General features: G+C 42.5%; 2 protein-coding genes across 2 annotated transcripts in view; both read left to right on the plus strand.

The window, feature by feature from the left end:
• The first annotated feature begins 96 nt into the window (after positions 1-96).
• Positions 97-19,071, plus strand: mindy3 (MINDY lysine 48 deubiquitinase 3). The gene is made up of 15 exons (XM_069696087.1): positions 97-217; positions 400-479; positions 717-777; positions 885-1,091; positions 1,280-1,331; positions 2,083-2,197; positions 2,454-2,527; positions 2,663-2,742; positions 2,974-3,044; positions 3,829-3,909; positions 11,506-11,578; positions 13,713-13,785; positions 16,300-16,387; positions 17,236-17,307; positions 18,049-19,071. Exons 1-15 carry the CDS (start codon positions 124-126, stop codon positions 18,196-18,198), a joined length of 1,371 nt encoding a protein of 456 aa, XP_069552188.1. The 5' UTR covers positions 97-123; the 3' UTR covers positions 18,199-19,071.
• A 2,199-nt stretch (positions 19,072-21,270) lies between these two features.
• Positions 21,271-21,998, plus strand: part of itga8 (integrin, alpha 8) — a 40,778-nt gene continuing 40,050 nt past the window's right edge. Inside the window, exon 1 of the mRNA XM_069696091.1 lies at positions 21,271-21,666. Coding sequence (XP_069552192.1) covers positions 21,473-21,666 — 194 coding nt within the window. The 5' untranslated portion in view covers positions 21,271-21,472. The remainder of the gene's footprint in view (positions 21,667-21,998) is intronic.

Here is a 21,998-nt window from a genome sequence, read left to right on the forward strand (position 1 = left end):
TCAACACCCGGGAGAGCGAGAAGCAAGTTAGCCTCGACCGACCTCTCTTGTCCCCACGTGGCTTTTGGGCTGAAGAGTTGAGTGCCTGTGCGCTTTGCCAGCGCTTTAAAAAAAAAAGTGATCATGTCAGAGTTGAATAAAGAGCTGGTGGATTTGGTTTGGTGGAGACCATCCGGCGGAGGAGTGTCTGCTTCAATCTTTCGTAGATGGACTCAAGGTATGATGCTTTTGTTTCAGTACTGATGATATGAGGGTGTTTTTTTGCAGAAAAGGAAAGACGTGTTTTACTCAAAAACATGTTTACAGGGATAAAAAAAATTTTTTTAAAAAGGCCTCTTTGTCATTATTGTATTATGAAAGTTTTTGAGGTTCTCTGTTAACTTTTTTTGTTTATCACAGGATTTGTTTTTAGTGAGCATGAGCACACAGCACTGGAGCAGTTTGAGGGAGGCCCATGTGCTGTAATTGCACCTGTTCAGGTATGTTCTAGTTCAACCCCTTTGCAGTATTATCACTGCAACGTCTATGCGTCTTATAGTGATATGCATTGTTTTTGTAACTGCCTTAACAATGGTTGATCATATATTTGAAAATTGGCTAAAAAAAAATCAAAGTCCATGAGTCTCTGTGGACAAGCAAAACTTAGCAAGTGTTGCATTTTGCACCATGGAATATTTTCTTGCAAATTTGGAGACTGAGTTTGTGTTTCTTTGCAGGCTTTCCTATTAAAGAACGTTCTCTTTAATAGAGAAAGTTCCAACTGGAGAAAGATGTCAGGTAGATTCTCAGAAGAAACATTTAAGCCTTTGTTTTTTTCCATCATTTCATATAGTCTAGTGTTTTTTATTGATAAATAATGCATGTGTTATGCTTGTGTCTATTAGAGGAGGAGCAGAAAACGGCTCTGTGTTCAACGCTGAGTGAAATCCTGGAGTCTGCCTGCTCCAGCCCCTCCACAGGGTTCTGCCTGGTGTCCTGGGCCAAGGGACAGAGCCCACACACTAGCACACATACTAACACACAGACACAGTCACAAACACAGGACATGCCAGAGCCAGAAGGCAGTCAGCCGCCCCAGGAACAGCAACCCAGTGAGTCCTACTTCTGTCATAACTCCCATGGGAGATGCACAAACCTTGATTGTCACTCATTGACTGAAGCCTTGTTTTAACAATTAATTACAGCAATAGTTACTTTTAATGACTACGTATTTGCTAGTGTGGAGTTTTGCTGTGTCTTGCACTGATACTACAGTATTTGCGTGTTTTCTTGTGCCTAGCTGCTTTGGCTGCAGAGGATCTTGGCTTTGAACGATTTCACAGTGCTCTCCAGTAAGTGACACAAAATATTCTGCCCGCAGATAACACCCCGCATCTTTCTACTTATCCATACTTTATATAATGTCAACATTAAGTAATACTGTGGGTACTCTGGAGGGATTAAGATGTTACAGCTCCTGGTTTTACAATTGCCAATATATAGCACCTTGATAAAGAAATACATATTTCTTTGAAGATAGTATCACCAGAGGAGGTATTTGATTAATATGTTCTGCAAGAATTGGCTTTCACAATATATTTGCTATTTTACTCTGCTTACAATTTGCTGACTCAGCACTTTAACTGATTGCCTTGTAAAAAAACAAAACAACAAAAAAAAACGACTTTTCGTACATGCATACTGTCTGTCACACACACACAAACACAAGTTAAATTAATGCAAGGCTGCATTTCCTAGAGGAATATTGAAATTTCATCACAGCGCACTGGCAGCTTAGACCACAGTCAGCAAAAAGCAGCACTGACTCCCAATGAAGAAGTGCATGCTAACTAAGACAGACAGCACCACTAGCAAGTTTTTCAAAGTGGAACGAATGAGAGAAGTGAGAGAAGTGGCTCCAGACAAAGATCAGATTTTTCTTGGCCCTCTCACGCATTTAATTGTTTTCTGCCCTATTATGAAAGGACATCCGAGCATGATGAACACAATTAATGGTCATATTGATTGTGACCTCCTAAAACCCCAAAATACTGTCTTTTGAGTGTTTCATAAATCATTCTGATGTTTGTTTCCATCCTGCAGCAAGCGAACAGTCACATCAGTGTCTGATCTCAGAGAGGAGGTGCTGTCTCTTTGCCACACCTGGAGGGGGTGCTGTGGAGTCTTGCTTTTCCTTTACTCTGTCATCCTCACCAAGGTAAGGAAACTAAAGGGCCAGATAGAGAGATGCATAGAAATATCAAATAATGATTGGATATTATGGGGTTGCTGATGTTGTGTCTGCTATATATAAGTGACCATGAAGATATTTTTAAACAACTTATGAAACTGTTTATTAATGGACTATTAATCATTTTGTTTCACCATTTAATTCATGTTTTCTGGGTATGCATTAATGTTCAAATACACAAAAAGAAAATGCAGATGTGTTTCCTCTGATCCTCTCTGTGCAGGGCATAGAGAATATAAGGAATGAAATCCAGGACACGGTGGATCCTCTCATAGACCCTGTGCATGGCCATGGAAGGTATAAAACACATCTTCACATGTTGTGCATTTCAGTTAAAATGTAGACACTTATTTGTGTGGTAGATGGAGGTTTAGGAGATCATATATTTTCTTAAATTCCTTTTTACTCTTGATCCTTTTCTGTCTTTTGCAGTCAAAGCCTGGTGAACCTCCTCATATCCGGCCATGCTGTCTCTAATGTCTGGGATGGAGACAGGGAGTGCTCTGGCATGAGTAAGAATTCCATCAAATGCACATGCACATACTCCAACATGCCAAATTCACACAACAGACCCATGCACACATATCCGACTCACAGAACTCTTTTGCGGTCCCAGATTTAAACCATTTTCACCAGAGTCGTAAATTCTGTAATCCACTGCATTGCACAAAAACTGCACAAATTAATGCCAGTTTGACATCAATGAACTTTTTTTTCTGCTCTTTTAAAACCCCATCTTGAAGAACTACATGGGATTCATAAACAGACATCCGTTGGCTTCCTCACGCTCATGGAATCGCTGCGCTACTGCAAGGTACGGACACAGACAGGTTCCCAGAACATGATTCAGAAGTATAAACAAATTATCCAGTTAGTATTAAGTCTGCAGAGGATTTGTGTTCTTTTAATAAAGCTCGACACTGAATAGGGATGGATACCCATTCTATAAACTCAGAGGAGCACAGTAGGTTTACAAATATATACACAAATGCTCATTGCTGCTTGTAACCCTAAGATGTGGGACTTTTCCAATATGTGAAGCACAAACCACAGTGAGAGCTGTCATGTGAAAATATGTGTTTGGAAGGAACAGTTCCAACAGATTAACTTTAAACTCCTCGCTCTCTCACTATAGTTTTAAGTTCCGGCACACAGGCGCTGAGACACAATTTTTATAAGCATAGATCATAAAAGTTTTTTTTTGTTTTTTTTTAAATACATGTGACGTGACAGCTTGAAGAATGGGAATCTCAAGTTATTTATTTATCATTGCCAACATCAGCAAGCCCAGAAAAGCTCAAGTTAAAATATGAACTCTGCAAATATCAGCAAATAGTAAGCAGCAATTAAATGGAGGGATCTTAAGAGAGAGTTTGCTGTGGGCACGTGACTAATACGAGAGGATCCAAGTGATAAACAGTTTAAATTTTACACGGATACCTATTAACACACACTATTTGTTGAGGGTTTGGAGATGTAACATGTTTCTGTTTAAATGTTAATGCATATTACATTTTAAACAAATACAGATTTAATCAGGAAAAAAACTGAAAATAGGCTCATTTGTTATACATTTCTTTTGTGTGTGTGTGTTTCAGGTCGGGACATTCCTGAAGTCTCCAAAATTCCCTATTTGGATCCTTGGCAGTGAAACTCACCTCTCTGTATTTTTCACAAAGGCAAGTTCAATACATTCATCCATATAAGAGCCAGCACATATTTCACACAACAGAGACACACAGGGTGTAACATAAGCCAGCCTCCTCAGCAGGTTAGAAAAACCAAAATATGGAATGTGCTTAACAGATTTAATGTAGTGTAGGTCAGATATCAATGTGGGGACAAAAGAGTAGGGGGGCGGGGGGGCCGCAGGAGATAGTCATATATGGCCGGTGCTGTTTCTTGGCTTTTCACCTATCTAGCGTGAAGAAAGAAATCTCAGTTTCAAAAGAGGGATTTAACAAAAGCAGCCCCCAACACGTACACACACACACAGTCATATTCTTGCTCTCACTTCCTCACGCTCACAGTTTTGGTTTCTCAACCATCTTTGATCAACTAAACAATGTGTACTTCATTATGTATGGCCATGATGTAAACTGCGCCACATCTGTCTATCTTCACACTGTCAGGTTAATTCCAACAATATAGGTTATACATTTTTCTGTCATGGCACCCGTTTTTGTTATACAAAGTTACTTGCATTTTATATTTGGGACTGAGACCATATTCCACATGAGCCCTTCACAAGATGGAATGAACACCAGAAACAATACTCAGGGACTAACGCATAGTTAATGTCTAAGTTTCTACTGCTTCTTAAGAAATGTAAGGAATAGACTAATTAAGGCAACCCAATAGCCCAGTGGTTAGGATGCATATCACATAGGTGCAAATACCATCATCAGTGAGTCTCTGGTTCTATTCCCGGCCAGCCGGACCTTTACCACATGTCATTTCCCTGCTCGATTTCCCCACATAAGGCAAAATGCCAAAAAATAATCTTAAAACAAAATCAAAACCAGGTCAAACTTTACTATATGGCAGGGCAATGTATGAAACATGAGAGATCTTTTAATTTGGACTGAGGGCCTTTGATTTGTAACAGATACATGTTACTTCATTAGTCATTCAGTGACAGACATTTATGTTTACAGAGTTGGCCCTGCTGTTGTGCTCCAGCCAAAAAAGAAAAGACAAATATGACTAATAACAGGTTTAATAGCACTGAATTGGTATGAGATATCATTTACAATGGTGTGACAAGACACGCTGCTGGTTGACTAGAATTTAAATAAATGTTAAAAAGGAGATTCAAAATTAAAGATTGTAAGAGACAGATTGTGGATCTTCCCTGTTATAATGTGCAACCACAACAATTAGCAACTGCAGATATACTCCCTTGCCCAGTGTGTGATTTGTTAATAGCTGGGAATTTAACTGTTGATTACATGTTAATGATACTAAACAAAATTCCGATCCCCACATGTATTATAATATCCTGGGTTTGAGCTCAGTCTAAGTGTCCAGACCCTTGGGTTTGACACATCTGTGACACTCTTTTCTGCAGAATCAAGTCTTGATCCAGAAGAGTAGGTAGCTTTTGGGGGACCAGGAAAAATGTGGTCAAAAATGCAGGTAAAGTTCTTGGGTTCCTGGAAAAGACCTATAACATCCTGTCTATTGTGCAGCAACTCAAATATGCACTGGTGCATATGCATACATGCACAGAGTTATACCACAAAGCATAGAATGCACCACCTGATTGAGGTCAACCCTGCTTTTGGAGGTTTGAAACTTTGACTCTTCAGTAGAATTATGAATCATCAGATTACTTACCTGTGGTCAGCTTGCCCTCAAACAAGCATGGTTATCATCGTGAACATGTAACTAAATACATTGCTGTAGCATGTGAATTAAAACTGGCAGTTTTAGTTGGAGCAAATCGATTCTCCCTGCTGTTGTGAAAATGGCACCAGAGGGGCAAAAGTAACCTTCCAGGCAATCATCTCCATCATAGCGCCACACCCTTAATATACCATTGATTAAAAGCTCTGTTACATGAATAAAGCTGGAGCCTGCGAGGCGAGTGGATCATATGTTGGCTCAGTGATGACCCAACGTCGTCATGCGTGCGCTGATGACTTGCCAATTGCTCCAACTCCCCCAGCACTAGTGACATGTTCACATATACACACACTCTCAGTCTGACTCTTACACACACATTCCAGAGCGCAGGAAACCTAATCTTGATTAGCATTAGCGATGTGTGTGTGTGTGTGTGTGTGTGTATATGTGTGGCTTCAGGTCGATGACTTCCTGCAGGGAATGCGATTCCAAAGTTTTCATCTGGATGCATTTGTCCCTCTGGAGATACACTTGAACTTGCACATACATGCATATATACTGATGCACATAGATGACGCTACGTTATGGCAGCAGTAATGGGCTCTAAAACTTTGAGCCTGAGCTGAAGAAGGAAGACATGGGACAATGTTGCTCGTGTGACCCTGTCTTACTTAAAATGGAATCTATGTTTAGAGCTAATTTGAAGTGCACTTTTCCAGGCTTTGTGATACAAAAATACGCTCTACCTGGTTATGTAGCTTTTAGCGCTGACATAGCGCCATCCTCACAAAAGCAGAAAACCTGATCCCTGCCTCTGATGTGTCAGTGGCTCCTTCTTTCTGCCACTGGGGACGGGTGTGTATTCCCTGAGTGGCTGTCAGTGTGTGACTGTGGCTTTCAGACCATCAGCTTAATGGCATTAGTGTTTTTTATCTAATCTACCTACACAAAGGCCATTCCACCATTTTTGATCCCAACCCACAACACCCCCACACTCTGTCCTTTGTTGTATTAATGCGTGTGTGCATTTGAGAAAGAGGCTGAGTGTGTATAATGGCATGTAATGGGATCTGTTTTTGGACAAGAGTTTCTGAGATACCAGAAGAAGGAGCAAAAACAAGAAAGACAGACAGAATGAAGAAGAAGAGGGATGGGTGATAAATGAGGCATATCATGCAGTAGGTTTAAAAAAATGGATTCTTCCTTCCTTCCGCTTTCTTTGAAGTAGCCATTCACTCCAGTGTACGTTAAGTCGCTTGCCCGAGTGAAAGATTCCCCAACGCATCTCAGCCAACCTCTTTACGTTATTGGTCCCTCATGGGAAGGAAAGAGGAGGAAAGGAAGTAGAAAGGAAGGATGCACTTTCAAGAGCAGTGTGGTGGTCACTCCGGAAAGGACGTGGGGGGAGGGTGATCCTCCTGTGACATTTCTCATCACTCTTTGCTCTGCCCTCACTGAGTAATGAGGTTCGCAGGCTGTATCTGACCATCTCCAGAGAGTTACATGTGTGTTTTTGTGTGTGTCTGTGTAGAGTAGTCGTGTTCAAGGTCAGTTATTTACTAAGAAAGAGAAAAGCCGCTGTGGCACTCGGTGTCCCTTCAGACTCCAGCTTCTGTCTACACACGCACACAATGTCCTTCAGAGACCGGTAAAGAGCAAGAACCTATGTGCAGACACAGTCAATGTACGTCTGTTCAAGTCAGGGAGGCTTTATTCACATAAGCACAGTCGATATACAGCGTTACCATGACAAAACTGAGCAATATGGTTTTCGTCATTCTCATACAAGAAAGTGAGACGATATTTACAACTCGAGGTTAATTTACGACCGCGTTCCAGAGATCATAGCTGCATCCAAAAGTTCTTTTGAGAGGAATTTGTTCTAAACCTTGAGTTTGTAATTTTATATCACAGATAATGTGTGTTTTTAGGTCGGGAATAAGCCTCCAGTTCAATAACGATGCCATGATACACTAAATGTATGCAACATGACCTATAAAATAATCAGTCTGGTTCTTCCACTATTATATATTACACAACATTAATGTTTTGTCTTCATATAACAAATAAAGCCTTCCGAGATCAAATTGTGCTAGTTTTTAATCACCTTTTGGTCCAGATAGGTCATTTGAAAATAAGATTTCTAAATAAGAGGTTGATTTGATCATTTTGATAAAATATGACACTGCTGAGTTTGAAAAAAAAAAATACATACTGAAAGATAGGTCAACACAAACAATGAATATCCAAAAACAGCGACAGGAAAGAAGTCTACAGGAACTTTGTTCTGGGATTACTTTCTGTCTTTCATATGATCAGTGGGTGCGGGCCACCCGCAAACACAAACTAACAAAACAGTGTACATTAACAGTCATTAATAATGTGTGACAGGTCAGACCAAAGGCCATTGTAGTCGGATAAAAGACTGTCTTTGTCAGTGTGTGTGTGCTGCATTGTTCTTCTTTCTCCCCCGGTGTTGGTCTGTGTTATAAGACCCATCATTGCGCTGTATAACTACTCTCTGGTGTCTCCTCTCTTTTCTGGTGAGACGCACTTTTGCTCATCCAAGACAGCTCCATAAATCACCACTTTGTCCTGTCTGTCACACCTGAAATACATACAGGCGTACACAAACCCGCAGTAGAAAGAGCACACACTATGTAGCAGGAGAGATCGGTTTTCCATTGTTTTCTGTATTTGTGATCACTTGGGACACAGGCTAGTTAAGGTGAACTAAACACATTCAAAAACACACAGACTCTACATAACAAGCCTTCACACACAGACTCGCTCCTCAGCCTGTCATGTAGTGAGACTGTCGGTACCTGCCAGGAACAAGGCAGGAGACACTGTCCGAGACCTCTGCTTTGTTGTTCTGAAACTGATCCCTCCAGACGCACTCGATGGCCACTCAAAGCCTCTCAGCACACACAATAGCTCTTTGGGTGGACTGGAGGGAAAGAAAGAGTAATTCTAGTAAAGTGCTATGCCTAACTGTCTTACCTGAAGTAGGTACCTGCATGTGGAGATAAAGGCTGAAAGACGGAAGGAAGAATAGAACAAAACGTTAAGGGTGGGAGGGGAGGAAATACTCCAACACTGGAGTACCTACTAAGCACAGGAAACGGTAGGTAAAGAAGGGTGAATTGGGCAAGAGCAAGAATGAAGGGGGGAAAAAAAAGGCCTACAGGGCAATGATTTGTCAACCTAAGAGAGCCTGTCGGCGTAGTGAACATAGAGCAACAGAAGTGCAGATGGAAAGAGGTAGAAAATAACACGCGTTCTGTGTAGTACCATATGTATAGTGGGACAGATCTGGTTTGCCTACTCCAGAGTCTTTTTGGTCATTTAAAATTGTTGACGAAGACGTTTGATTTCGATACACTCTGGTTTTGTTCTACATTACATTGTGTATTTTAAGTCCTCTGGGTGGTGTGTGTGTTGTTCTTGCTTTGTTCCTTTAGGGTAGCTTGTTGTTGCTCTGTTACGGAGTTCAAGGGCTTCGGCGAAAAGGTCGGACTGCAGGGTTTGGAATGTGCTCCTTGATTTCATAAGCCACGCTTAAAAAGATCTGGCGTTGGTGCAGCAGCGTGTGCGCGCGTCATTGTACCGTGTCAAAAGAACAGAATGCTGTACTCCAGTATCAGCAAATACGTTTCATCCGGGGACAAGTTTAATGCACAGATTCTGTCTTTTACCCAGACTCGCATAGACATTCACACATACTGTAATTTAAGGGGTTTGAGTGAACCATTGAGGCACACCAACACACACTTCCCCTGCAGAGTGTAGCTCCACGACATATTTTCCAAGTCAGCAGCATCTTCCTCAGGCCTCTAATAAAACACAGATCAAAGACAAGCAAGCAAACCTGTCATCACACACACAATCATGTAATTTCTGCTGCCTTTGTGTGTGTCTGCGCATGTGGATGATCTTATGCTCACGAGTCATGGTCTTTTCTATCCCATTCTATGTGCTCATATCGTTGTGCAGACTAGCAGTAATCGTATGTTTTGTTTTCGTCTGCTGATGACCACTTACGAGTGTTTGTTTGCTGGTAAAGTGTTGACATCCAGTAACTGTGGTTTACAATGAATGTGTCCATCCTGCTCTGGAAGATGATAAATAATGTTAACAGAGCTTTAGTTCATGAGGCTTATCGGACTTGTGACTCCAGCCAAAGATTAATCAGAGCTTCCATCACCTTGGGAAGAGACTCATATTTTCTTAGTCAAGGTTTGAGGCATAATTACAGTTTATTAAAACAGGTCTTGTTTCGAGGTACAGATATGCAGTCAACTGCTAAGGAACTTTTTCAGCACATTATTCCTCTGGGATCCCGTGTCCAACCTTTATAAGTGAAACATAGACATATCTAGCTCATGACAAATCGTCTGTCAGATTTATGGAGCCTGTAATGTTAGCACATCAGGTCCCAGCTACACTTGGTGTGACAGAACCGTGTGTGAGCACATGTTCGCTGGTGTGGGGGTGTTTTTCTTTGCATCTGAAGAGCCTGCAGCTGGGAGTCATCTCTTCTTGATGTGTCCCCCTGAACACCCCACTCACTCCCTCACTCCCTCCCTCTTTCTCCCTGAGTAAGCCCTGAGTACAGTAATAAGTTGACCGTGAAACCCTAGCAGCCCATGCAGATCTGAGGCTCAAGCTTTAATAAAGGCCAGCTAAAGGAGATGAGCAGGGTTCATTCGCTCTCCAAAAACATTGTGTTTGTCCAGTGATTCGTTGTCATAAATACACTCCCTCCTTCTCTCATATCTCCCAAAAATCTCAACAGTGAGAAATCTCTGACACTCACCTACACAATGCTCTCTCAGCTTCTCCCTTCTTAAACTTTTTTTTAAGTGGATATTCATGCACAGTGTTTTCATAGAACTAAAACACTTGGCCTTGTACTCCTCAGTATTGTTGGCTTTCACTGTTACTTATTAAAACTAATGGGTATTCTGCTGTTAAAGCTACGGAAAGTTCTGGACAATATCTTACTGTAATTGTTGAATAAGTGTTGAATAATGCATAAAAGCAAGATAAGATTGGTCATTAGAGGACCTTTCAATCTTAAGTTGGGGTAGGATTTCAGAATGCTTAAAACAAACTGGTTTTTGAACATGTCATCCAAACAAATCTAAAGGTAAAATGGCCTATACTTCTTCCAAACAGCCACACGAAGGGTGTTCTCACAGTACGCAATCCATACCCTGCCCGAGCATGGTACATGGTATTCAGAGTACTGTCACAATTCAGTTGGACTCGGGCGCAGTTCATATCTGGTGTGATCGCTAACTGGGCCCAACCACGGGACTCAAACACAATGTCAATGATGCGACTGTCCTATGAAGAAACATCCACTTTTTCGAATTGGATAGTATACTTTTCAGGCTCTCTCTAAACAAGCAGTGTAGAGCTTCTCATAAATCAGAGGCAGTATATATAAGATTTGATTACCTGATTTTGTGTTTGGAGTGAAAACAAATTGTCTGACTTTATCAGCAGATCAGTTAACGACCCGATGAACTGTGGTGATTGCACCGGCCCATTAGATCACACAGTGCATTAGAAGTGCATCACAAACCTGCTGCTATGAGTGTATGTTGGCTGCATGTGTAGAATATAGTTTGTTGTATTTTGGCAAGACCAGTCACTATCTGTAAACTGTGAGTAGATGCAGATGAACATCTGGTCCCTGAATTCAGCTGTTCTAATGTTTCATCACCGATGAAGCTATGTTGTCCAGTAATGTGATCTAAGCATTCCTCCTGCATGATCCCTTCCTGTCTCATCAATTTATACACAAATTTCTGCGTGCTCACTTTTGGATAATGTTGTCATGCATGGTTTCTAACTTTTCCTCTATTATCTCTTTTATTTTTTTTCTTTCCTTCTCCTTCCTGGCTGTGTTTCAATAGGAGATGTCGCTGGTAGGTCGAGAGTCTCCATCAGAACAGGCAAGGAGGGTCTTCCAGTCATTTGATCCCGAAGGTAACGAGCAACAAGTCTTTTTATCTCATACACTGTACAAATGATCTTTGTGCTCCACCCTTTACCACGTTGTTTTTTTTCTACTTTATTTGCTCATTTGTACATCAGTTATATGAAAATTCTGGCACACAGATGTACTTTAATTAATCGGAACTTACACCCCCAACACAGCTACACACACACACACACATAGAAAAAACAACATCCTGGCCCTGCTTTCTTTGTTTCTCCGCATCCTCCCCTGCCTTCCTCGCCTCCTCTTTTTTGCTCTCGGCTCCATTATTTTCTTCTGCAGGGGGAACATGGGTCTGTTTCTCTCCTCTCATCTCCATTGTTGTTGTTTGGGTTAGTGAGATCTGCTCCTCTAACAGCTGAGTCAACCATCCTGCTTCTTCCCTCTTCCTCATTTTCCTAAAGCTCCTTTCTTGCCACTTCCAGGTGACTGGGTAAAAGGAGATGGGAAGGAAACAAAGAGTGACACAATGACAATAGAAAGATTAAGTGAAGATAGCTTGTCAGGTCACAGGAAATGAAAGTCTACCATATTGTTTCATGCAGCCACAGGATTATGATGAGAAATGGTCGAGTGTTTGAGAGCATTTAAAGACAACAATGAGCTCTGAAGTGAAACATTTAGTCTTAACATCTGTTGCTTCTGCTTTTATATAAGACAGAGAAGGAAGAAGCCGGTATCATGCCAAAGAGAGTGGGCATTAGAGCAATACATGTTGCAAGAATGTTCAGCTGGGGACTTTAATGTTTTTATCGCGAAATGAAGTGTACTGTTCTCTGTTAGCGACAACAGCATTATTCACTATTTGGCTTGTAGGAACATGTGCTGATTTGTGTAGCTCTTTTTGTAGGTGGTGCAATGTGACGTTACTGTGAGATAAATCCTACCAGCTGAGAGCAGACCTGCCTGCTCCGACAACAAATATGTAAACAAAACTGTCATCTGTTTTTTGCCTCCTTCTTCATTTATCTCCTCCTGTTGCGCAGAATATCACTCTGCTTGTTGTCCAATCCTCTCCTGCTTTCATCTGCCAGGACATTCTGCGTACCATATGGTCGTTTCTCGCACACACACGCTTGTGCACACAAACACATGCTTGAGCTACAGTAGGTGCACCCGCAGATTTAAATGCACACGTATATACAAGCGTGAAAGGAGAATGTGCGGTACACGCGCATACATATTCCCACAACAACGGAGTCGAGTGCTGTGTAAAAGGGTCATAAATCTGTCTGTGTCACATGTGGAGTTGTCTGTGTTGTTGAAGTAGGGCGCCAGACACATTCACACGCACTGTAGTGACTCACAAGATGTACAAACTCAGAAACCAACTGTCTCGGCATGTTTTTTTAATATTTGTTTGTCAGTGTCCTTGTGTGTGTGTGTGTGTGTGTGTGTGTGTGTGTGTGTGTGTGTGTGTGTGTGTGTGTGTGTGTGTGTGTGTGTGTGTGTGTGTGTGTGTGTGTGTGTGTGTGTGTGTGTGTGTGTGTGTGTGTGTGTGTGTGTGTGTGTTCTGTGCGTTTGCGTGTACCTGTGCGCGTGTGCCCTCTCTGCTTGCTGTCACACTATCAATTAGCACTCTGACTTTGTCACTGAAATATGGCTTTGAAAAGGACAAGATTGAGTTATTTGAGAGCGAACAAGCACAGCTCTTGTCAGTTAATCTTGTTCACAACACACTTGGGGTTTATGTATGTATCTAAACAACAGACTCGCATGCTGCTGTTGAAATGATACAAACTGTAAAGTAGACGGAGCTGGGAAAAAACACATGTTAGCATTTAAAGCTTCTCCTCTCAGGTAAAGCAATCATCACGGCCATGGAATGTAGGTCATTGAGAAAGAGTGTGTGTTTGTGTGTGTGTGTGTGTGTGTGTGTGTGTGTGTGTGTGTGTGTGTGTGTGTGTGTGTGTGTGTGTGTGTGTGTGTGTGTGTGTGTGTGTGTGTGTGTGTGTGTGTGTGCGTGTGTGTTAGATGAGTTCATTGCCCAGAGCCTGTGACGTAAATAGTTCTTATGCCATATGTATGTAGGGGAAGCCCCTGGTTTTCAATTAAAGCCTTTATTTTATGTTCTCTCAAGGGTCAGCTAGTTTCTCTTTCTCTCTTTCTTTCTCTCTCTAGATAATGGCTTCATCCCGGATTCCCTGCTGGAGGACGTGATGAAAGCTCTTGACCTTGTCTCGGAGCCGGAGTAGTAAGTGCTTGCATGTTCAAGGCTTTATGTGTGTGTGTGTGTGTGTGTGTGTGTGTGTGTGTGTGTGTGTGTGTGTGTGTGTGTGTGTGTGTGTGTGTGTGTGTGTGTGTGTGTGTGTGTGTGTGTGTGTGTGTGTGTATGGCACCTGTAGAGCTTCTAAAGTTCTAACTCCTAAGTCACGGCCAGGCCAGGTCAGCAGCCCTGTGCTCATGTTTCACTGCGAGGCCACTATAAAATAAGACCAGAGAGAGAGAGAGAGAGAGAGAGAGAGAGCTATAAAAGCGGAGGAAGAAAGAAAGAAAGTCAGAAACAGAGGCTTAAAGGGGGAGATCATTAACGGCAGGAAGAAAGACTGAGAGATCGAGGAAATGCTTTAAAGTGCCGCTTCAAACAGAAGCACGTTCTCCTCAGAGGAACAGTCAGCCCTAATGCTGCAGTCGTGGTCCTTGCCAAGTAACTGGACCACTGATCTGGTTTTCAGACCCCCAGATGGCCGATACATCACAACAAAACACAGCAAACTGAGGGGAGACTCCCAGTCCAAACAGGCGAGTCTCATTCCTTACCACACAACGACAGACTTCCTACAAGCATTCCCACGTGTTTAAAAAAAAAGTAGCATCTTTAGTGCGTCGTGAAATGATTTAATAAAAGTATCTAGAGGCTCTGAGTTGAAATGTCTCATGGGGATAAGTAAAAACTGTTTAGAAGTTGCTTTTTGATATTTCTACATATCTCATGACAGTCAGCTGCTACCATTTGTGGTTGACCAACTCTGTGGACTGTTCTTCAGCAAAGGTCCCAAGACTCTTGATCATCTGTTAGGAGGTGTTTGTCAAAAATATTCAGTCTTAAGATCTTAAAACATACATTTTTGTGGTGTTTTATCATTTAAATTGGATCAGAAGAAGATTTTCCGACATGTTCAAGCTGTTAAAGACCGCTTTAGTGAATTAATAAATGAACTATGAAGCCACTACTGATAATTTATTGTAACATTAGTAACTATTGTAAACACAAACAAGACGTGTTGAAAAAACTGCTTGTCGAGTCGTGCCATGCATCACCAACCTCGCCCCCCCCTTTGTTGTCCAAAATGTGGCGTTGAAGGACTCCAGCACACTCTGTTCAAGTATGTCGTAAAACTTTCATGCATAGAAACGCACATACAACTTTCTCGGTCAGGGTCGTTAACAGCATCCAACAAAAACTACCCTGAAAATCATTGCAGCAGAATGACTGCATTTCTGGATGGTCCCCGCTGACGCTATCCTCTTGCACAGCTAATGCACCTGCAGTCTCACGCCTCCTCTTGCATCATTTTTTTGAATATCTGAGTCAGACAAAACATGGTCAAATGAACCTCATCCATAAATTCCTCTGCACCCATATTTTGGGATAACATTTCCGCTGTTGGACACACGGCTAGTTGCAGTACAAGCGGAGAGGACAAAGTTTGGCTTCTTAGCAGCATCTAGAGCGCCCCCCTGGCGACCCAGATGGATGAATCCGCCTGTAGTTCTTTCGGCTACTGACTATTAAATAAGGGAGCTGGTGCAGGAAAAACAAACAGCTTTTTAAGCTGCTTCCTAGAGACACGGAGGACGTATTTAGGAATGCATTGCTTCAGTTGGCATCATTTACCATCAACACTAATTAGGCATCCGCTTAAAAAGTGGCAAATTCTCCCTTTAAAGAATGAAATGCCCGATTATAAATGATGAATATACAGCAGTCTAGACAAGCAGCTAGATGGATTGGACACAAGAAATGTCTGTGGCATGCACAATGCTGCCAGTTTGCATGTGCCATAATCTCATGTCGAGTCAATTTTTAAATGATGAAGTCATGCCTTGTGTATAGAACAAAGTCCCCACAAACATGAACTGCCCTGATTCCCACCAATACACAACCACTTGTTCATAATTACAAAATTGATCCCTGTGGTAATGATCTGCTTGTCACGCTTTCCTCCACAAGGAGCAAAAGATCAACTATAGAGTAGGATATCCAAAGTGTTTCTGGGTAACACTTCAGCAGGGTCTGTCTGCTACCCTTCTGCATCTACCATTTGTAAAAAAAAAAAAAAAAAAAAAAATTGGCAGATGATGGGAAAAAAATGATTCTCTTCCCTCTGTGTCCGAGTATAACCCTCAAATCTCTCCTCGATGCCTTAAAAGGGCAATCTGACCAGATTTCTTTTTTATCCCAGTGGAATAATAATAACACTGATCTAACACGTAGGAATGTCTGGAAAGAAGTATATTTAGTTGCACCACAGTATTCATGGTAACATGCACACCAAAACATGCATCATAAATCCACATGGAGTGATGGTAGATTTGACTCTTGTTTTCATACACAAAGCTTTTGGTTTTGTGCTTTTCTGATGGTCTTGATGTCCTTCCTGCTGCCTGTTTTTGTTTTTTGTTTTTCTCTCTCGTGATTTCTGGATCTGTTTTCCTCTGCTCACTTTTTTGTTTACTTCCTCTCTGTGCCTCTCTGCCTTCTCAGTGTCAGTCTGGTGAAGAGTAAGCTGGATCCAGAGAGCTTGGGTATAATTCTCCTGGGTCCGTTTCTGTTGGAGTTTTTCCCTGATCAGGTAGGTATGTGTGTGTGTGTGTGGGGGGGGGGGTTGCTTGATTTCCACTTCTAAAATACACGCACTGAATGACAAATGCCTCCCACACGTCATATAATCCACACCACAGTTAAAACATATGGAGGAAGAGTTGGGTACACATATGGGTGACACTAATGTCTATTTCCCGAGCATATGTGGTGTGCTGTTTTAGCAAATCAAAGCTTTTTATGCCAAAAACATTCCTGCGGCATCTCATGTGAAATTTATGCATGTGACGTTAACTCGTTGAGAACTTTAGAAAAAGCATTAAGAGGCCTTTCTGAGGCAGAGTGAGTAAGGAAGAGAGAGAGAGAGAGATAGAGGGGAACTGTGTTAAAGTGATCAGGGCTTTAGGGACTCACCAGAGGAATGGCCCCGAGCCGCAAAGAAATTATACTACCATTAGCCAACTGGACACACACACTCAGACACACGTGGGATTGGGGTGAGGGTTAGGGTTTCATATATAGGCATATAAACACAAGAAGCTGGACACGCTCTCAGACAACACACCCTATTAGCTTTCTGCCCCTTCAAGCCAAAGTCACGGGAAGTGTTTTGGCTCACTTGTGATTGTTTGAAAATTTTTGTTGTGTTGGCTGCTTTGTGGTAATTGGAGTTGGGCTTTAAAATGTATAAATACACATTAAAGATTAACACATGGGATTTAACATGAAGCTCTGTTTGCAGCCAAAGATGTGACTGTTTGACTTTTTGGTTATTAAATGTTCTACCCGTGGGTCTTTACCTCCTTCTCTGTACGAACCGATTGCAGACTCCTCGACAACATTGTATGTTTTTCACTCTGCTCCCTGCCTGTGTTTCAGGATTCAGGAATCCCAGACTCATTTCCCGTCTACCACTACAATGGACTTAAACAGTCTAACCACAAAGAGCGGGTAAGACACTCTTTCATAGTCTGTTTTTTTCATTGTAAGTAATGGTGGTGGTTCTCTTACATATTCTTTCTCTTCCCCAATTACTTCTCTTCTTTTCCTGTCATCATTCATACCCACATGCACACACACACAGCTAGAGGCAGCCGAGCCACTCCAGAATAAGCAGTAGCTATTGCGAGCCTAATAGCCAGTCCATCCATCCAAAAACCCTGGCTTAGCCTCCTGTTTCTCCACTGGTCCTTTCAATACTGAGGCCACTGTCAGCAGCCTGGCCGTGATAAATGCTCAAACGCAGGCCTATTAAGCAGGCTTAGTTTGATGGATGATTGTCAGTGGATGTCATTGGTGGCTGTGCAGAAACCTGGTACTCAGGAATATCACTTTCTTCATCCGTCAACTGTCTAGTCTATAAAATAGCTTTTCTTTCCATACCACTACCTGAAATTGTAGGAATGGCACCACATGTGTTGCCCACACAAAAGCGCACGCCTACACACACACACACGCGCGCGCACACACACACACACGCGCACATGGCAGCAAGGTGCCTATAAGGTTGTAATGGCAATTCCATTCCCATAGCTCCAGATAGGAATAACAGACCTTCTGACAGCAGTCCCCTGCAGCTGATCTGCATCTGCTTCAGAGGAAGTGTCTGCAAAGAATTGAAGTGTGTGCATTTACGTGTTCAGTTAACTCTGTATTTATTATGTTCTGGCCTGCATGCATTTGTGTTCTCAGGTAGAGTACGTAGAAGGGACGGCTTTGGTGCTCGGTTTTGAGGACCCCATGGTCCGGACAGACGACACTCCAGTGAAGCGCTGCCTACAGACCAAGTGGCCCTACATCGAGCTGCTGTGGACCACCGACCGCTCTCCGTCACTGAACTAGCACTGACGCAGTAGTCTGTGCGTGTCCGTGTATGTGGATGGACCGCCGCTGCCCCACCACACACCCGTCTTCAGCCTCCCCTGAGCACACCAAAAGGTTACAAAGACTGAGACAAACACACATTTACAAAACAGATGAATGAGAACAAGAAAAACACAAATGCACACGAGACAAACATGTTCATGGACTAAACATTGAAGCCTGAGATCCATTCTTTCATTCTCACTCACACATTCCACACAAATGCAATGTCACCTCGACAGTTCATGGTTTTTGTCTGTTCACCATTGCTTGTAATTAACATGCAGGATGTTTATGATGTGATTATTTAAAAAAACAAAACAAAAACAAACAAAAAAAAAACACTAACTGACTGTTTATTTTTACAGCTCTGCTCTGTGCCGACACCTCTGCTACAGTTTGGCAGTAGTCAGTTAGGAACTGTTCAGAGAGCAAACTAGTTTGGTTCAACAAGAGTGTGCCGTCGAATCACATGCTGAACCATATCTAGAGCCAGTCGACTGTGAAACACTACTGTTAATCCAGCTACAAGACTGTTTGAGGGAAAACCTACCAAAGCCTTCCAAATATGAGAACACACAGACAGACACACTCACACACATACACACACACACACACACACACACGCACACACACACACAGTCACTCACTGCTAAGAGTTTACAACATAAAGGGACCAACCCAGACGTAGAGATCTGGAGATGTGAACAGGAGGTTTTCAGCGTTTTAACCAAGATGAAGCTGGTTTAGGTGCTCAGTGGGTATGTGCTTCGTGCACTACACTAGGATGTTGGCCGAGGCCTCATGTATTTATTATCACGCTCAAAGGTTCTGGAATAAACACTTTTTTTGTTCAAATTGCTGTGTGGTTTGATAGCTTTAAAATCATAGGCATCTCCCACTTCCGTGTCGTTTTTCTCATAAATAGCATGGCTTGACCAGACATTAGGCAACTTCGGGTTTCAGATGTCCAAGGTCTGTCTGGACCCGCATCACTAAATCTCATTTTTTTTAAAAACAACTAATGTCTTGTGTCCCCAGAGAGACTTTAAATCGGTAATTTCCAAAATATTCCAAGACACTGATGGTGACTTTAGTGCCACTCTATAAACAGAAAATAATCCTCCAGAGACAGACAATGCCTCTCTGTGCTCATCACCAACATTTCTCAACAAAGGACACCTAAAACATCTGCACGTCCACCTCATAGCAACGCAGGCTTTTTACAATGCATCCTAAAGCTCAGAGGCATGTTTGCCATTCCAGTTTTGTGTAACAATTGGCAAATTTGTGTTTCACTTAGGATCAGACCAAATGTTCTTAAGTCAGTGTTTATGTATTAGTGTGTGCATGCTTGCAGATAATTCTTACTCCACTCTGCATCTGTACACGGGTTGTAATATTGCCTGGGTGTGTCCAATGGATTATTCTAATGGACAATGGACGTGGATTTACTCTGACATAACGCTCCACCTAACACTCTTGCAATAACTTTGTAAAGAGAGAAGAGGAACAAGGACACCGTGCGTAAGGTATGAACCACTACTATTCCTGTGCGGTAATCAATCCAGAATTGACCTGCAGTACATCTCTGATCGGAACACACTGGCAGACTGACGGCACGTAACCTGAACAGTATGGGAGGGAATGTGTGTATTCCTGGAAATGGGATATCTGTGAGAGTTTTATTGGATGTAAGACAGTGGAGAAAATGATTATAGATAGAAGTGTGCGCAAACATACCCAGAAACTAGTTACCCGTCGAATGGTGTCATAGCACAGGCGCATTACAGCGAGACGGGGCAAAGGAACGGGAATGAATCGGCTGCTTCCTCAATCCATCATCCTCACCATCTTTTTCTTCTGCGAGTGCACGTAAAAGGAGCACATCTGTATCTGCTCCTAATGTTTTATAGGAGTTTCTCTCTCTCTCTCTCTCTCATCCACCCCCCTTCTCTCTCTGTTCATCTCAGATTTACACTGAACCAGCTGAGAAAGAACAGGCCTTCTGTCCTACCTTATCCTCTCTCTCAGTCACACACACACATCACTGCTGCACAGAAAGGATCAGGAAGATGTTTCAACATGGTTAAAACCAAGTCTATGTGGAAAAAAAGAATAAAGGAAGCAGGAGAGTAGGGTGCGAGAGAGAAACGTGCCCACCTGGCAGCAGGTCAAGGTTGGATTTCCTTTCATACACTCTTTACTTCACCTTCTCACCTGGTTTTTAATCAACTCACAAAACACATCCCAGTGCTACACTGACTGTAGAGCTGCTCTGCTGTAGTTTTACTGCACTGTGAGGCTGCTTCTAGTGTTTAATTCATTACTAATGTGCCCAGGAAGTTCAGTTTCATTAAAACAAAACTCCCTCACGATGATGAACAGCAGAGTGAGATTTTGTCTAAGTGGGTACACCTTTCATCTCTTACTTTTTTTTCTCCCACTGGCGCACACAGAACCGAGTTATTGCAAGGAAAACAGTCAGAAGTGTGCTGCTAGATATACATAAAACAGCCCGGGCTGGCCTGTCACCTCTTTAAAACATTTTTTCATTGCAGGATATTATTTTCAGCAAGAGCGAAGTGTATTACCCCGGTGGTTTAGGGGGGAAATCACTTGGTGTTGAGTGAAACGGTGAGCGGGCTTAACTGCCTAAAACGTTCACACGCGGTTTAAGAGATTTCTGCTGTAAGTTGACATAATAATTACTGACATAATTACAAGTGATTATTTTCAACGGAAGGAAACGCAGCCCCGTTTAACGTTATGGTTGGCTGGTAAAAAGAAGGCTATAAGGCTTTAATTTTTGTATTCTTCAATTTCCTTCCACTCTACGTGCAGCTTGTGACTGTGTTCCTGCACTGATTTGAGACGAAAGGAGCGGTGACGCGCCAGCCTCGTATGCGCGCTCTGATGTGGTTTGTGCCTTGTAATGTGTGTGTAGGGGGTAAAGTTTTGAACAGAGGGCGGGGGCGCAGCTTGAATAGACTTGTAGCTGAGGCTCTGGGACAGACCTGGTGGTTTCAGGGTGTCAGAAGGCAGCTCTGGGGGAGCGCAGCAGAGTGCATGCGGGGATTTAGTGGCAGGCAGTTTGTGCGGACTTAAAATTGGGGAAGGCGCATACGTTCCTCACCTGCACAGAGGAAATTCTCTCTCTCACACACACACACACACACACACACACACTCTTTCTCTCCGAGTTCCCCCTCTCACTCATTTTTGGGAATAGTCCGCTTGCTGCTTCTATAGGATGGAGCGTGTACGGGACTCCGTTACCTCTGCTGGGATGGTTATTCTGGGGGTGCTCTCTGTGCTCTGGCCGGTGCCAAATGGAGTTTGGAGTTTTAATCTTTACGCAGAGCATCCCACGGTTTACAGGGGACCCGATGGAAGTTACTTCGGTTATTCTGTGGACTTCTACCAAGCTACCACCGACAGAAACACGTGAGTGCAGCATCAGGGCTGAAGCTGTCCCTCCAGGGTCCTGCTGAAGTTGTGATCTAATATACAAACCCCTCTGAAACGACACCTGTATTAGTTCAATCGGTCAAAACTTATTTTAAACTCGCTTGAACAGAACAGAATAGAAAATAAAAGTTGTGAGGTGGGGAAAAAAAATGTAAGGAAAAAGCACGAGGCTCAATCACCTCTGTAGCTGGACATAATTGGCCCATGACTCAGATTTTTGTTGCACAGAACCAAACCTAGCCTAATTGAGAAACTTACACGTACGTGTGACCTGCATTAGGCATTGCCTGTAGAAGTTTACATTGTTC

Source organism: Brachyistius frenatus, unplaced genomic scaffold (genome assembly GCF_029030835.1).
Source record: "Brachyistius frenatus isolate BFR_SWC_R1_liver_20210118 unplaced genomic scaffold, ASM2903083v1 Contig_20, whole genome shotgun sequence".
NCBI classification, from domain to species: domain Eukaryota; kingdom Metazoa; phylum Chordata; class Actinopteri; family Embiotocidae; genus Brachyistius; species Brachyistius frenatus.